This window comes from Coregonus lavaretus, assembly GCF_964263955.1.
Source record: "Coregonus lavaretus genome assembly, chromosome: 5".
Classification (NCBI taxonomy): domain Eukaryota; kingdom Metazoa; phylum Chordata; class Actinopteri; order Salmoniformes; family Salmonidae; genus Coregonus; species Coregonus lavaretus.
This window is the reverse complement of record NC_139992.1, coordinates 33,280,393-33,297,152: the sequence shown is the minus strand read 5'-3', so window position 1 is coordinate 33,297,152 and position 16,760 is coordinate 33,280,393. Positions and strand designations below refer to the sequence as shown.

General features: G+C 40.3%; 1 protein-coding gene across 8 annotated transcripts in view; it reads right to left on the bottom strand.

Annotated features, from left to right (window-relative positions):
• Window positions 1-16,760, bottom strand: part of scel (sciellin) — a 50,218-nt gene that overhangs the window by 8,864 nt on the left and 24,594 nt on the right. For 5 of the 8 annotated variants that reach the window (XM_084162311.1, XM_084162313.1, XM_084162312.1 and 2 more), the window contains 8 exons: window positions 11,961-12,029; window positions 11,707-11,772; window positions 11,522-11,569; window positions 11,252-11,320; window positions 1,805-1,855; window positions 1,630-1,680; window positions 1,292-1,366; window positions 451-507 (listed from right to left, as the gene is read on the bottom strand). In XM_084162311.1, coding sequence (XP_084018437.1) covers window positions 451-507; window positions 1,292-1,366; window positions 1,630-1,680; window positions 1,805-1,855; window positions 11,252-11,320; window positions 11,522-11,569; window positions 11,707-11,772; window positions 11,961-12,029 — 486 coding nt within the window. The remainder of the gene's footprint in view (window positions 1-450; window positions 508-1,291; window positions 1,367-1,629; window positions 1,681-1,804; window positions 1,856-11,251; window positions 11,321-11,521; window positions 11,570-11,706; window positions 11,773-11,960; window positions 12,030-16,760) is intronic. The other 3 variants (XM_084162317.1, XM_084162316.1, XM_084162318.1) reach the window with 1 other exon arrangement.

The following is a 16,760-nucleotide window of genomic DNA, read 5'->3' as shown; positions in this document are numbered from 1 at the left end:
CTTCTCAACAGCTTCTACCCCCAAGCCATAAGACTCCTGAACAGCTAATCATGGCTACCCGGACTATTTGCACTGCCCCCCCACCCCATCCTTTTACGCTGCTGCTACTCTGTTAAGTATTTATGCATAGTCACTTTAACTCTACCCACATGTACATATTACCTCAACTACCTCAACTAGCCGGTGCCCCCGCACATTGACTCTGCAACGATACCCCCCTGTATATATAGCCTCCCTACTGTCACTTTATTTTACTTCTGCTCTTTTTTTTCTCAACACTTTTTTTGTTGTTGTTTTATTTTTACTTTTTTTGTTTAAAATAAATGCACTGTTGGTTAAGGGCTGTAAGTAAGCATTTCACTGTAATGTCTGCACCTGTTGTATTCGGCGCATGTGACCAATAAAATTTGATTTGATTTGATTTGATTTAATTTAAACGCCATTACATACCTGTTGTCTGGCTTGCTGGAGTAGCTTCTACGGGTGTTGGTTGAGGTGTAGTCCTCACTGTGTGTGGAAACAGGGTGGGATTGTAGGTTATTTTCAAAGTCATGTGAGTATTTATGTGCTGTGAAACCCATCTCTGATGGTTTTTCTCTCTATTGAGAGAAAAACGTAGGTTGTGTTCGAGATTATTGCATTGTAGTCTGTGACAGCAGACTTACTGATTTCCAGTCATTTCCAGTCCAATCACCTTTCATTTGTGGTCCTCTGTAGCTCAATTGGTAGAGCACGGCGCTTGTAACGCCAGGGTAGTGGGTTCGATCCCCGGGACCACCCATACGTAAAAATGTATGCACACGTGACTGTAAGTCGCTTTGGATAAAAGCGTCTGCTAAATGGCATATTATTATTATTATTATTATTATCTTTAAAAACTACTTATTATTATTTGTAGATCAGTCAGTCTGACACCACCCACTGGCCGTAGACGTCAGTTCAACTTCTAATTTTGATTGAAATTTGGTTGAGTTGTCAACTATTGTGAATTCAACGTGAAATCAACAAAACACTGTCATGTCATTGGATTTAGGTCAAAAGTTAGGTGGAAAAACCTGAAATGCCCTTACGTTGATGAGTTTTTGCAAATCCAATGAGTTTTCCACATGGACTCAATGTCATCACATAGATTAGGGGGGTTGAAATGGGATGGAAATAACGTTGATTGAACCAGTTTTTACCCGGTGGGCATTTACCCACATCACAAATGTTATGTTCTCGAACATGCCCATATATTCGGCGGAGGCCATTGTACAGCGCATTATGTAGTACCCCATTCTACAACCATTACCTTGGCTTGGAGCTGATGGAGTAGGAAGAGGACTTGGTAGAGGAGACGTCGTCACTACTACTGTAGGAACTGTAGCTGGTTGGAATGGGAGACAGAGAATGCGATACGTTTAAGGAAGATGGCTGTGTTATTTTGAAATCTGACCAAAATGACAACAGAAATGTTATAATTTGATGTCAACTATCAGTCCAATATGCAATTGCTGGAAAGCTATAGTTATGTTGCATGAAGGACAATAACTGTTGATCATATAAGTTGTAAATCCAATATTGTTGAAGAAGAATATATCATAATTAACGATTATATACTGGTTCTTGTGTAGAGGTTATTATGTTTACCTAGTGATGGTCTTAGTTGTAGAGGTCGGAGATTTCACAGTTTTGACATCCCTAAAAGGAGAGAAAATAGGATACATTTTGGCTACTAACCTCACACACAGATAATGAACCGTTACTAATGTTGAGTATTTTGCTCAAAAGTTCCAATCGATTTTATTAGATCAATAAAACGTACCCTTTGGGGCTGTCCACAGTGACAACTTCTTTCTTGGTGATGGTTGTAGTGCTGTAATTATAAACAATGGAAATAATATGCTCAGTTTGAGTTGATCAACAAATATCACATGATGAAACACATTTTTATGATCAGAAATGTTATATACTGTGGAACGCTTGAGTGTTCGGATGATAATAATGTTTAGCTTTAATAATATTTAAATACTGTTTTACCCACTTTATATGTATTATACTGCATTCTAGAAATGGCTCATCCTACTGTATATAACTACTGTACACCTTTTCTATTCACATACTGTCCATACTGTCTATCCCCGCCATTCACTACATTTACATTTTAGTCATTTAGCAGACACTCTTATCCAGAGCGACTTACAGTTAGTGAGCGCATACATTTTCTTTTTTTCATACTGGCCCCCCGTGGGAATATAACCCACAACCCTGAGCATGCTCTACCAACTGAGCTACACGGGACTACATATATATTTACAGTATATTCCAGACTCTGGTCCAGAAGCTAATTTCTTGCAATTCTATCCATTTTTCCATGGGCTTTTGTACGGTGTATTTAAATACTGTATTCTCAACATGGCTATTTTTTAATATTTCTACTACTGTACATTAGTAGAAATATTAATATTTCATTAATATTAGTTAAAGTGTTTATACACACCGCATATTTATTTATATACTGAATTATTGACATAGCTCACTCTAATATATCTACTGCTGTACATGTCTTGTGTAAATTTAGACGGTTTATATACAGTTGAAGTCAGAAGTTTACATACACCTTAGCCAAATACATTTAAACTCAGTTTTTCACAATTCCTGACATTTAATCCTAGTAAGAATTCCCTGTTTTAGGTCAGTTAGGATCACCACTTTATTTTAAGAATGTGAAATGTCAGAATAATAGTAGAGAGAATGATTTATTTCAGCTTTTATTTCTTTCATCACATTCCCAGTGGGTCAGAAGTTTACAAACACTCAATTAGTATTTGGTAGCATTGCCTTTAAATTGTTTAACTTGGGTCAAACGTTTCGGGTAGCCTTCCACAAGCTTCCCACAATAAGTTGGGTGAATTTCCCCCTGACAGAGCTGGTGTAACGGAGTCAGGTTTGTAGGCCTCCTTGCTCACACACGCTTTTTCAGTTCTGCCCACACATTTTCTATAGCATTGAGGTCATGGCTTTGTGATGGCCACTCCAATATCTTCACTTTGTTGTCCTTAAGCCATTTTGACACAACTTTGGAAGGGTCATTGTCCATTTGGAAGACCCCATTTGCGACCAAGCTTTAACTTCCTGACTGATATATATCCACATAATTTTCCTTCCTCATGGTGCCATCTATTTTGTGAAGTGCACCAGTCCCTCCTGCAGCAAAGCACCCCCACAGCATGATTACATTTACATTTACGTCATTTAGCAGACGCTCTTATCCAGAGCGACTTACAAAAATGATGCTGCCACCCCCGTGCTTCACGGTTGGGATGGTGTTCTACGGCTTGCAAGCGCCCCGCTTTTTCCTCCAAACATAACAATGGTCATTATGGCCAAACAGTTCTATTTTCTTTCTTCAGACCAGAGGACATTTCTCCAAAAAGTACAATATTTGTCCCCTTGTGCAGATGCAAACCGTAGTCTGGCTTTTTTATGGCGGTTTTGGAGCAGTGGCTTCTTCCTTGCTGAGCTCGTTTTACTGTGGATATAGGTACTTCAGATCTTCACAAGTCCTTTGCTGTTGTTCAGGAATTTATTTGCAATTTTCGCACCAAAGTACGTTCATTTCTAGGAGACAGAACGTGTCTCCTTCCTGAGCGGTATGACGGCTTTATGGTCCCATGGTGTTTATACTTGCGTATTATTGTTTGTACAGATGAACGTGGTACCTTCAGGCGTTTGTAAATTGCTCCCAAGGATGAACCAGACTTTTGGAGGTCTACAATTTTTTTTCTGAGGTCTTGGCTGATTTCTTTTGATTTTCCCATGATGTCAAGCAAAGAGGCACTGAGTTTGAAGGTAGGACCTGAAATACATCCACAGGTACACCTCCAATTGACACCAATGATGTAAATGAGCCTATCAGAAGCTTCTAAAGCCATGACATCATTTTCTGGAATTTTCCAAGCTGTTTAAAGGCACAGTGTATGTGTGTATGTAACCTTCTGACCCACCGGAATTGTGATACAGTGAATTATAAGTGAAATAATTTGTCTGTAAACAATTGTTGGAAAGATTACTTGTGTCATGCACAGAGTAGATGTCCTAACCGACTTGCCAAAATTATAGTTTGTTAACAAGATATGTGTGGGGTGGTTGAAAAATGAGTTTCAATGACTCCAACCTAAGTGTATGTAAACTTCCGACTTCAACTGTACAAATAGATTGTATTTGGATTACTCTTACAGTGCTATTTGGGTTGTTAATTGGATCCGTTCCGATATTTCTTGACTTCAAAATTTTGGGGGGTGTTTTCTTTTGTGTACTTATTGCATTATTAGGATATAGTAACATAAGCATTTCACTGCACCCACTATAACATCTGCTAAACTGTGTACACAACCAATAAACTTGTATTTTATTTTATTTGGAACTGTCCATGATGCTGAAATACTGAATACTAGAATAATCATATCATTATTAAATCAATATTGAATAACATGTTGTCATTATTCAATGACAATTTTGTCACTTTTTTTATCAATATGAAATTACACCATGACTTAACACTAATAACAACAAAAACATAACACCCAACAAGACAGCACCTTTCAACCATATATCAGTGGTTGGAATATTAAACAGAAAATAAAAATAACACATTACACATTCATTTGTTCTAACTTATGCCCTAGGTTCTCACCTGAACGTCCAGTCCCATTTGTAATTTAAAAAGTGTTCCCATATCATACTCAATTTCCCTTTCCTCTCCTGTAATTTCGCTATCATTGAGTTATCAGAAGTAGTCTCCACCATGAGTTTGAGCCAATCTGTTGATTTCGGACTATCTGCGCTCTTCCAGTTACGTAGTATGAGTCTAGCCGCAGTAAGAAAACACACTGAGGCAAGACCAAACTATTCTTTGCTAATACCTGGTGGTAAAATATATATCCCCTAATAAGCACAGTTATGGGGACTCTGGAATAGGCTGTCCCAACCATTCTTCAAGCTTTTTAAGAACCTCCTTCCAAAAAGAGAGCACCATGGGACATTCCCATATAGCATGCAAAAAGGTACCTACTTCACTCTTGCATTTCCAGCATAAATTATATTGCAATAAACCCATTTTATGTAATCTAACTGGGGTCCAGTAGTCTCTATGAACAATCTTATAATGTGTAAATGTACCCCTTGTATCCCTGGTACACATTGGAAAGAATATTTGTCCATAAATCATATATGTCACAATTAAGATCCCTCTGCTAAATCAACCTTAAATTCTCACAATTTCCATATTGTGCATATGAGACTCTTTGATAAAACACTGAAGCAGAGTGTGATATTCCTGGTAACATAAAATATTGTTCTAACAAGTTTTCATCTCTCTGGAGGTTAATACTCATGAGAGACCCCATGCAGCTCCTTAGTTGTAAGTATTTCCAGTCCCTTATCTGGAAAATTTAATTTCTCCTTCAGGTCCTGATAGGACATAAGCACTCCTTTCTCATATATAGTATCTTGCGAAAGTATTCACCCCCCCTTTGGCATTTTTCCTATTTTCTTGCCTTATAACCTGGAATTAAAATTGATTTCATGGGTGGTTTGTATCATTTGATTTACACAATATACCTACCACTTTGAAGATGCAAAATATTTTTGGGGTGAAACAAACAAGAAATAAGACAAAAAAACTGAAAACTTGAGCGTGCATAACTATTCACCCCCCCCCAAAGTCAATACTTTATAGAGCCACCTTTTGCAACAATTACAGCTGCAAGTCTCTTGGGGTATGTCTCTATAAGCTTGGCACATCTAGCCGCTGGGATTTTTTCCCATTCTTCAAGGCAAAACTGCTCCAGCTCCTTCAAGTTGGATGGGTTCCGCTGGTGTACAGCAATCTTTAAGTCATACCACAGATTCTCAATTGGATTGAGGACTGGGCTTTGACTAGGCCATTGCCCGACATTTAAATGTTTCCCCTTAAACCACTCAAGTGTTGCTTTAGCAGTATGCCTAGGGTCATTGTCCTGCTGGAAGGTGAACCTCCGTCCCAGTCTCAAATCTCTGGAAGACTGAAACAGGTTTCCCTCAATATTTTCCCTGTATTTAGCACCATCCATCATTCCTTCAATTCTGACCAGTTTCCCAGTCTCTGCCGATTAAAAACATCCCCACAGCATGATGCTGCCACCACCATGCTTCACTGTGGGGATGGTGTTCTCGGGGTGATGAGAGGTGTTGGGTTTGCGCCAGACATAGCATTTTCCTTGATGTCAAAAAGCTCAATTTTAGTCTCATCTGACCAGAGTACCTTCTTCCATATGTTTGGGGAGTCTCCCACATGCCTTTTGGTGAACACCAAACGTGTTTGCTTATTTTGTTCTTTAAGCAATGGCTTTTTTCTGGCCACTTTTCCATAAAGCCCAGGTGGAGTGTATGGCTTAAAGTGGTCCTATGGACAGACACTCCAATCTCCGCTGTGGAGATTTGCAGCTCCTTCAGGGTTATCTTTGGTCTCTTTGTTGCCTCTCTGATTAATGCCCTCCTTGCCTGGTCCGTGAGTTTTGGTGGGCGGCCCTCTCTTGGCAGGTTTGTTGTGGTGCCATATTCTTTCCATTTTCTTAATAACGGATTTAGTGGTGCTACATGGGATGTTCAAAGTTGTTGATCTTTTTTTATAACTCAACCCTGATCTGTACTTCTCCACAACTTTGTCCCTGACCTGTTTGGAGAGCTCCTTGGTCTTCATGGTGCCGCTTGCTTGGTGGTGCCCTTTGCATAGTGGTGTTGCAGTCTCTGGGGCCTTTCAGAACAGGAGATCATGTGACACTTAGATTGCACACAGGTGGACTTTATTTAACTAATTATGTGACTTCTGAAGGTAATTGGTTGCACCAGATCTTATTTAGGGCTTCATAGCAAAGGGGGTGAATACATATGCACGCACCACTTTTCTGTTATTTAAGTTTTAACAAGTTATTTTTTTAATTTCACTTCACCAATTTGGACTATTTTGTGTATGTCTATCACATTAAATAAAAATCCATTTAAATTACAGGTTGTAATGCAACATAATAGGAAAAACGCCAAAGGGGATGAATACTTTTGCAAGGCACTGTAGATCCACTAGTGCATGCATGCCTTGTCTAAGCCATACCTCTCAGATAAATTAATGTTTTCCTATGTAAACCGATGGGTTGGGCCAAATGGAAGAATATTTTAGTTTATACTGGGAAATTCCAAGCATCTTAGGAACCTTAACCCATACCTCTCGGAAATGTTGTAGGATTGGGTTAGCCTCTTCAGTTGGCTGTCTCTGAATTATCTTTTGTGATAAGGCCTCAATAGGCTTAACGGGGATGTGATAGACCTCTCAATCTGAGTCCATCCCAAATGGAATCATAATTGCCCCAGTGTCTGGCCAATTTGTCTACTTCAAATGATATGTTGTATAGTTCTACATTGGATAATGCTAGTCCTCCTTTAACCCTTGGGGCATTATAACTTGTTCACATTTATTCTGGGGGTTTTCCCATCCCAAAGATAATCCTTAATCATTTGACTGTACTGCTTAAATAGTAAGGGGACACATAATGGACACATAATTAAACTGTTGTGCCACAACCATTTTAACAGTATTTATTTTGCCCCATAAAGTAAGATTAAGCAACCTCCATTGATCAAGATTATTCTTTATTTTTTGTATAAGTGGCATCATGTTAATTTACATGATATTCTGTAGTTCGTTGCTCAGTCTTATACCCAGGTATTTCATCCCTGATGGCACCCATTTTAACTTTTATGATGTAATTGCAACAGGAGGACAGAATTTGGAAACAGGCATAGCCTTTGACTTCTGCCAATTAATCTTATAACCAGATATCTGTGAGAACATGTCGATTGTGTTCAAAACAAAAGGGATTGATGTGGCCGGTTCTCTAATAAGTAACAATATGTCGTCAGCATATAAAAACAGTTTATGCTCTCTGGCACCTCCCATCACTTCTTTGATTCCTGAATCCGCCCTGATTGCTGCTGCCAAGGGCTCCAAAAATAGAGTAAAAAGGAGGGGTGAGAGAAGACTACCCTGCTGGGTTCCCCTCGACAAATTAAAAAAGGAAGAGACCATAACATTTGTGAGGACTGCTGCTCTTGGATTGGAGTATAATACCTTAACCCACTTGATAAATCCAGGGCCAAAGCCAAACTTTTCAAGGGTATATGTCAAAAAGCCCCACTCTACCCTATCGAATGCCTTCTCTGCATCTAGGGAAAGGGCTGCCACCTGAGTATCCTCTTTTTGACTAAGGCACATGAGGTGAAGCAAACCTCTAAGATTGTCTGTGGAGGTTCTACTTTTTACAAATCCCACCTGATCTGTGTGAATAATATGAGATAAAACCTTCCCCAGCCTCATGGCTAGTACTTTGGAGAGCGCCTTACAAAAAACTCTCTAGGTCAGTGGGGTCTCTATCCTTCTTGAGAATTAATTAAATTAGTTCCTTATTAAAAGTGTCAGGTAGCTGTTTCAGTTCCAGAGCTTCTGCGTACACTCATGTTAATATAGGAGCTAATACGTCCTGTTATAATACTCAACCAGGAAGCCGTCTAATCCTGATGACTTTCCAGACTTCATTGAGGTGATGGCTGTTCTTATCTCAGATTCTAGTATAGGAGCATCCAAATTCTTTATTTGATCTGGGGACACCCCCGGAAGCTCTATCTTTGAAAAAAAGGCATTCAATTTAGCTGGGTCTAAATTACGTTCAGATTTATAAAGAGTCAAATAAAAGTCACAAAACACATTGTTAATATATGTTGTACCAGTCAGTACCTCCCCACTTCCATTTGTGATAGCTGGTATTACAAAACTGGCATCTTTTTGTTTCAATTGTCTAGTCAATAATTTACCTGTTTTTTCACCACTTTCTTAAAAGTTTGTCCTCAGCCGAAACATTGCATATTCAGCCTTTTTGTTATAGATCACATGTAATTGAAACTTCAGATAACAGACTTGTTTCAATAGTGACTCAGTATTTTTCTTGAATAACTATTTTCCAACTCTTTAATTGAGACTAGTTTTTCAACTCTTTCTCTATCTTCCCCTTTCTTTCTGCTTGTGTGTGCTGTTATTTTGCCCCTAACATAAGCTTTAGAGGCCTCCCACACCATACTAAATTTGTCAGTGGAACCAATGTTTGTCTGAAAAAAACACTTAAGGTCTTCATCGAGGGAAATATTAAATGTTTCGTCTTGGAATAAGAACGTATTCATCCTCCATCTAATGCTTTTCTTAGCCATATCAGCCTCAACTGCTATACATAATTCCACTGTTGCGTGGTCAGTCAAAGCAATAACCCCTATTTTACAATCTATCACATCTTTAGTCATACTCTTGGACATTAGGAAGTCATCTATCCTGGAATGAGATTTATGGTTATGTGAATAAAATGTATATTCCTTCTCTCTAGGATTGACAAATCTCCACATATCTACCAGACCCAGATCCCTCATTAATAGGTGTATCGCTGCTCTGTCCCTTGGTACAGTTTTAGAATAAGTAGTTTTATCAAGGATACCATCTTGAACCTGGTTAAAGTCTCCCGCCACCACTGTATTGCCACCAATGATTTCTCCCATGACCTTATTAACCTTATGGAAAAACCCAGGATCCTCCTTGTTTGGTGCATAAATATTACACATATGAACCTTATTACCATCTACCAGAGCCTCAACACAAATCGTTCTTTCTTCCTCATCCTTATGTTGCTTTAACATGACAAAATTCAACTTTCTATGTACCAAAATTGCGACACCATGTTTTTTGCTTGAAAATTAGCTATGAAATACCTGCCCAACTCAATCCCTTTTCAATTTAGCAGCCTCTGAGTCAACCAAATGAGTTTCTTGGATAAAAGCTATATCAGCTTGTTGGGATTTGAGATAACATAAACATTTCTTACTCTTAATAGGATTCTGTGAACCGTTCATATTCCATGAAATTATCTTTGTGTTTGTTTTAGACATTTATCAAACATTGCATAATGGGTGTTAGAATTATATTGAAAATCAATCATTTTCGATACTGTCATGCTGTCACATATTACAACCTCAACCTTGGTTGTGCTAAAAACACTTGCATGAGCCATGAACCTGACAACACAATACAAAACACAAAACAGTAACAACCACCCCACCCCTCTCCCCTTGTTTTTCTACTTGAAGAGAAAAACCCCACTCGGTCCGCGAGACACTTATAAGCTATCACCCTAGTCCTGTCACACACTGACCTTGAGAACCCAGTTATTTCTCTAGTTAGTTTGGTCAGGGTGGAAAGCTAGTTGATCTATGTTATATATTTCTATGTTGGCCGGGTGTGGTTCCCAATCAGAGGCAGCTGTCGATCGTTGTCTCTGATTGGGGATCATACTTAGGCAGCCATTTTGCCTACCTATGTTGTGGGATCTTGTTTCTATTTAGGCTTGTTGCTGTTAGCCTTTAGAACTTCATGTTAATTTCTTTAGTTATTTTGTCAAGTGTTTATTTAATAAATTAAACATGTACGCATACCACGCTGCACCTTGGTCCGACCATTTACTAAATGAACTTGCAAATCTCAAACCCCACCCCCCCCCCCCCCAATCCCCTCCCTTTCTCAATTTAGCCATCTACTTGAAAATATACAGGACACCTTAGTAAAAAAAATTAAAAAGTATGAAAGTGTGCACCCCCTTTATTCCACTTATTTAACCATAGCATATTGCTAACAATACTTGTATTCACCCACCAAATGGTAATAAGTAAAAAGAATACAGAAGAAAAATTAGCAAAACTGATATTAAAGGAAAGGGGGAAAACAACATTTTCTATGCAACCCTATAGAATCATATCAATTAAAATAATGTCAAGGTTGTTAGTTCCATCTACTTAATTTACTGACATCTTTTCTTAGGGTAGTTCTGACCAGGCAACTTGAATACAGTCACTGAGTAGCCAACCGGCTAAACCTCCATTGACCAAAACAGCATTGTAAAAATTGGGAGGTTTTATCAGGAGGCTCCTTTCAGACAACCGCCTTGCTTCGCAGCATCACGTGACTCAATATTGAATAATATCGATTATTGTGGCTAGTACTGAATTAAATGTATTATATTACACAGGTACTATAGGAGTGTATTTGATTCAACAGACTTCTTAGTGAACCTTTCAAGTTCAACACAGAGTGCAGTAGCCTGCAGTATCTGGAATAACATGAACACCTCCCTAAGGGAGACCTTACCTGTCAGGGGAGGAGTAGCAAGCCTTCATGGATGTCGGCAGGAGAGTTTCATAGAGGTCATTCTCGGTCCTGTGAAGATTATACTTATACTGTAATTAACTGCATTACCTTATTACATTATGTTCAATGTCAACACAGTTATAACAATTTTAACACCAAAGTCATTGTCGTTAGCTAAATTGATTTTTGCATCAAATGTATTTGACAGAAGGGAGAATATGAAAATAATGGACCAATCCAAGGCATTCAATTGGAGGTCAGTATGCTTACTTTGAGGAAGTCCTCCTTGGGCTCGTGGGGGGAGTTTTGCTGCCATCTCTGAATGAAAAAGAAATATATATATATATATATATATATATATATCTGTGTTTTTTTTAGGGAAATATAGTATTTCATTACGGTTTTGCAAAAGTCGTTCGCATTGTGTGTTTGTGCATATCTCTGATCAAACTCACCCAGAAGTGCTGTCCTTTTTAGTGGTTTTCAGTGTCACAGTCTCTGTTTTGGAGACACTTGTCGTGCTTGAGGAACATGTAAGAAATGGATCAATATGTTGACCAATATTCATCAATATTCCTACACTAGTTCACTGGTGTATGTGGACATGACCAAATCAAGTAGGTATGTGGACGTTTTTTAATCACCTTGTAAAATCTTAAAAATAATGTGAATATCTATTGATAAGAAACATTTTAAACAAAGATCTTACCTGTCCGGGATCAAGTGCTCAGTTTTGATGGATGTTGGTATCAGAGTATCGACTAACTGATCCTCAGTCCTGCCCAGATAACAGTAACTCATGTATTATTAACCGGATACTGTATGGATGGTATTGATTATATTGTTTGTAGATTATACAGACATACAGTATAGCATATGTTACAGTGTTTTACACATCCTACGTTATTGTGTCACTATGAGCCTTGTCAACCCTGATTATACACTTTGGGGGTGGTCACTTTGACTTCTGTTTTCTCGCTCACTTTTGGCTTAGAAGGTGGTGTTCTATGTAAAAAAATATGTTACTGTTAACACTACCATTACCCGTTTCCATTGCAGTTACATTACATTGTTACTGTTACTGTTGCATTGTTACTGTTACTGTTGAATTGTTACTGTTACTGTTACATCTCTGTGAGAGGTCACTTTTACAACCATTTACTACAGCTGGGGGGGGGTCTAAGCTGATATATGGAATTGTTATAAGATGGTTATACCATGGATCATTCAGCTATTTGATTTTGAATTACAGGACCTTTAGGTATAAAGAAAGGTAAAAAAAATATTTGATAAAATATTGAATTTGGCCTTTACTACTATAGCGCATAGAAACAAATTTAATAACACATTCATAAATGGCAAAATATCTTAAGGAATAAGGTTTTGGAGTGTCTGTCCTATATCTAGGAGATATAAGAAAGCTCAGGAAATATATACTGTATATATATATACACACATACGTATATACAGTGCATTCGGAAAGTATTCAGACCACAGCATTCTGCAGCGATACGCCATCCCATATGGTTTGGGCTAAGTGGGAGTACCATTTGTTTTTCAACAGGGCAATGATGCAACACACCTCCAGGCTGTATAAGGGCTATTTTACCAAGAAGGAGAGTGATGGAGTGCTGCATCAGATTACCTGGCCTCCACAATCCCCCGACCTCAACCAAATTGAGATGGTTTGGGATGAGTCGGACTGCAGAGTGAAGGAAAAACAGCCAACAAGTGCTCAGCATATGTGGGAACTCCTTCAAGACTGTTGGAAAAGCATTCCAGGTGAAGCTGGTTGAGAAAATGCCAAGAGTGTGCAAAGCTGTCATCAAGGCAAAGTGTGGCTATTTGAAGAATCTCAAATATAAAATATATTTTGATATGTTTAACACTTTTTTATAAACTCATATTTAACCCCTTTTTTGGGGGTTAGGCATAAAACTACCTCCATACTTCCATTAAATGTTTTTACCGGTACCGGATACCTTCAGACGAGTCCCGTGACACATCGTGTTCGTGAGAATCTCCCCTTTCCACAGTGGGTTCCCATTAGTTTGTAATCCAAACGGTTCGGACACTACAAACAGAGGTTGGCACATTGACGCTACAGACATTTCATGAGAAGACCGATTTTCGGGATGTCTCAGGGTCTGACAAAAACTGCTGTAGCTTGGCCACCTTCCACCACAGATGTGGAAGGCCACCATAGGTGGATGTGGTAGATTGATACAGTATCTCTAGCTTAAACTGACAGATTTTGATGGGGATTTTTTAAATGATGTTCCTTAGATAGACTCTAGGGGGATAATTATTATGTAATTATGAGCCTTGTCAAGCCTGGTCTTACACTTTGGGGGTGGTCACTTTGACTTCTGTTGTCAGGGATGGGCAAAAATGACAAAATACAATTACAAAATATTAATATAAATAAATCTAAAGATCAAATGTACCAAAATAAACTAAAAAATATTTTGAAATGTATTTAATTAAAATACACATATTTTGTAATTTAAAAGTAAGTGTATTTTAATGAATTAAGTAGGCAGCCCAAACAGCAACAACATTCTCAGTAACGCCTTGAAGGTGGTGAGTAGGGTGTCTTATGTAATTCATTTGGACAAATCATGATTTTGCAGTTGCTCACATCTTTCAAATTTCGGAAGGGGACATTTGACCCATAGACTCACCCAAAACGGGCTGAGAGTTTTTGTTTAGAGCGTTAGAGAGTTCGCTACTTCAGTACTTCACTTGTCTAACACGTCTCCCCCAGAACTTAATCATGCATCTAACGCAATTATGCAAGATTTTAGTTCTGGGTGTCAGAGATTACTGAACAGTGAGGAGAGGCACACCACAGAACGGTACTTCAAAGCTTCACTCTACAAGCAGATGTTGCATGTCTGTCTACAGCCCTGCTGCCAGCTCTATCACCAGTCTGCCTACTCCTGATGTGATAAGACATCCTCTTAGATGCAGCATGGAAAAGAAAATACCAATGGGGGCAAAAATAAAAAGTATGTGTGCCCGTGTATCTGTCTCCGTGTGGGAAGCAGCAGCAGGAACATGAGTGTATGATCAATGGGCCTGTCAATGGGCCAACGCTGGTAAACATATTCTCCCTGCAATACCTCACAGGCCTATCACAAGCCTCTCATATATATCATAATGGTTATTTATAGTACAGGCCACAGATTATTTTATACTGTGTTGTATTAAGATTACTTCATTCGTCAATTGTACACATGGTCTAACCACATTTTGACTTGTTCCAACCCCTCCGAAAGACACACACAGAGTTGAAGTCGGAAGTTTACATACACTTAGGTTGGAGTCATTAAAACTTGTTTTTCAACCACTCCACACATTTCTTGTTAACAAACTATAGTTTTGGCAAGTCGGTTAGGAAATCTACTTTGTGCATGACACAAGTCATTTTTCCAACAATTGTTTACAGACAGATTATTTCACTTATAATTCACTGTATCACAATTCCAGTGGGTCAGAAGTTTACATACACTAAGTTGACTGTGCCTTTAAACAGCTTGGAAAATTCCAGATTTTTTTTTGAGTTAATTGGAGGTGTACCTGTGGATGTATTTCAAGGCCTACCTTCAAACTCGGTGCCTCTTTGCTTGACATCATGGGAAAATCAAAAGAAATCAGCCAAGACCTCAGAAAAAATATTGTAGACCTCCACAAGTCTGTTTCATCCTTGGGAGCAATTTCCAAAACGCCAGAAGGTACCACGTTCATCTCTACAAACAATAGTACGCAAGTATAAACACCATGGACCACGCAGCCGTCATACCGCTCAGGAAGGAGACGCATTCTGTCTCCTAGTGTCACGACTTCCGCCGAAGCTGCCCCCCCTCCTGGTTCGGGCAGGCTTCGGTGTTCGTCGTCACCAGAGTACTAGCTACTGCCGATCCCATTCTCATCACTCCACTTGTCATGTCTTGTCAATCACATTCACCTGGTGCTCATTCTCCTAATTAGTATGTGTATAAGTGTTCCCTCTGTTCCCCTTGTCTTTGTGAGTGATTGTTTGTTGTGAGAGCGTGTAGCTCGGTTGAGCTACATGTCACTGTGTTATTGCCAAGGTTTTCCCTTGTATAGTTTCGTTTGACGCTTGGGGCGTTTGATTTATGCAAACGGATTAAACTCTGGACTTCGGTATTTTACCTCTTCTGCCTGACTTCTTCATTCACACCTCGTCACAGAATCACTCACCTGATCTGATATTGAGTCAGCAGGAGAAGACTGCATGCCTGGAGTTGTGGCAAGGGTCCAGGAGCATTCCTCGATGTTGGCCAGCTTGGGGGAAGCGATGGATCGGGTTCTTCAGGTGATAGAACGGCTGGAGAGGAGAAGATCTGATCTATCGAGACCAGCTGGTCAACCGATGCAGGCACCTACACCCCAGCCCCTGGAGGGATTCAGATATCCTGGCCACCAGCGTTTGATGGGACGGCAGCGCGATGTAAGGGATTCCTACCCCAACTGGAGTTGTATTTCTCCAGCATCAGGCCGGAGCCCCGGGAGCAGGAGAAGTTATCCGTCCTCGTTTCCTGCCTTTGTGGGAGAGCCCTGGAGTAGGCATACGCTGTGTGGAACGAGGGAGGTACCGCGTTGGAGAACTATGGGAAGTTTGCTCGCCTCTTTCGGGCCGTTTTTGATCACCCGCCTGAGAGTCGAGAGGCGGGCGAACGACTGGTTCATCTGAGGCAGGGGACGAGGACCGCTCAGGACTACGCGCTGGAGTTCCGGACGCTGGCAGCGGGGTCCGGGTGGAATGAGCGGGCCCTGATCGACCATTTCCGGTGCCACCTAAGGGAGGACATCCGACGGGAGCTAGCCTGCCGGGATGCCATGCTATCGTTCTCCCAACTGGTGGACATGGCCATCTGGCTGGACAATCTGCTAGAAGCCAGAGGACGTCCTGGTAGGGGTCTGCCCGTCCCACTCCGGACGACTCTGACCCCGAGCAGATGGAGCAGGGGGGAGCCGCCGGTTGAGAGAGCACAGGAGGACAGCGACAATGCCACTCTGGTGGTACGAAGGGACCATCCACCTCACGTCGCAGTCAACGTGCTTTCGGGTCTGGAGGTGGTAGGCAGGGTACTCACGCATCACCCCAGGTAACGAACACCCAAACGTGTTCAGAGCCCTTTGCGGCGCACTGTACTTTATCTATCTCCTTTCCCGATCACTTGGTAGGTTCCCAGTGTAAGGCGCTAGTCGATTCAGGCGCAGCTGGGAATTTTATGGACAGGGCATTTGCACACCGCCAAGGCATTTCATTGGTTCCCCTAACCATTCCACTCCCCATCAGAGCACTTGATAGTCGACCATTAGGGTCAGTGTTTGTTAAGGAAGTTACGGTACCAGTCACCATGATTACGCAGGAGACGCATGTTGAGCAGATCACCTTTATGATTATTGAGTCTCCTGCTTACCCTGAAGTATTGGGTATCCCGTGGTTAGCCCTTCACAACCCCAATGTTTCATGGCC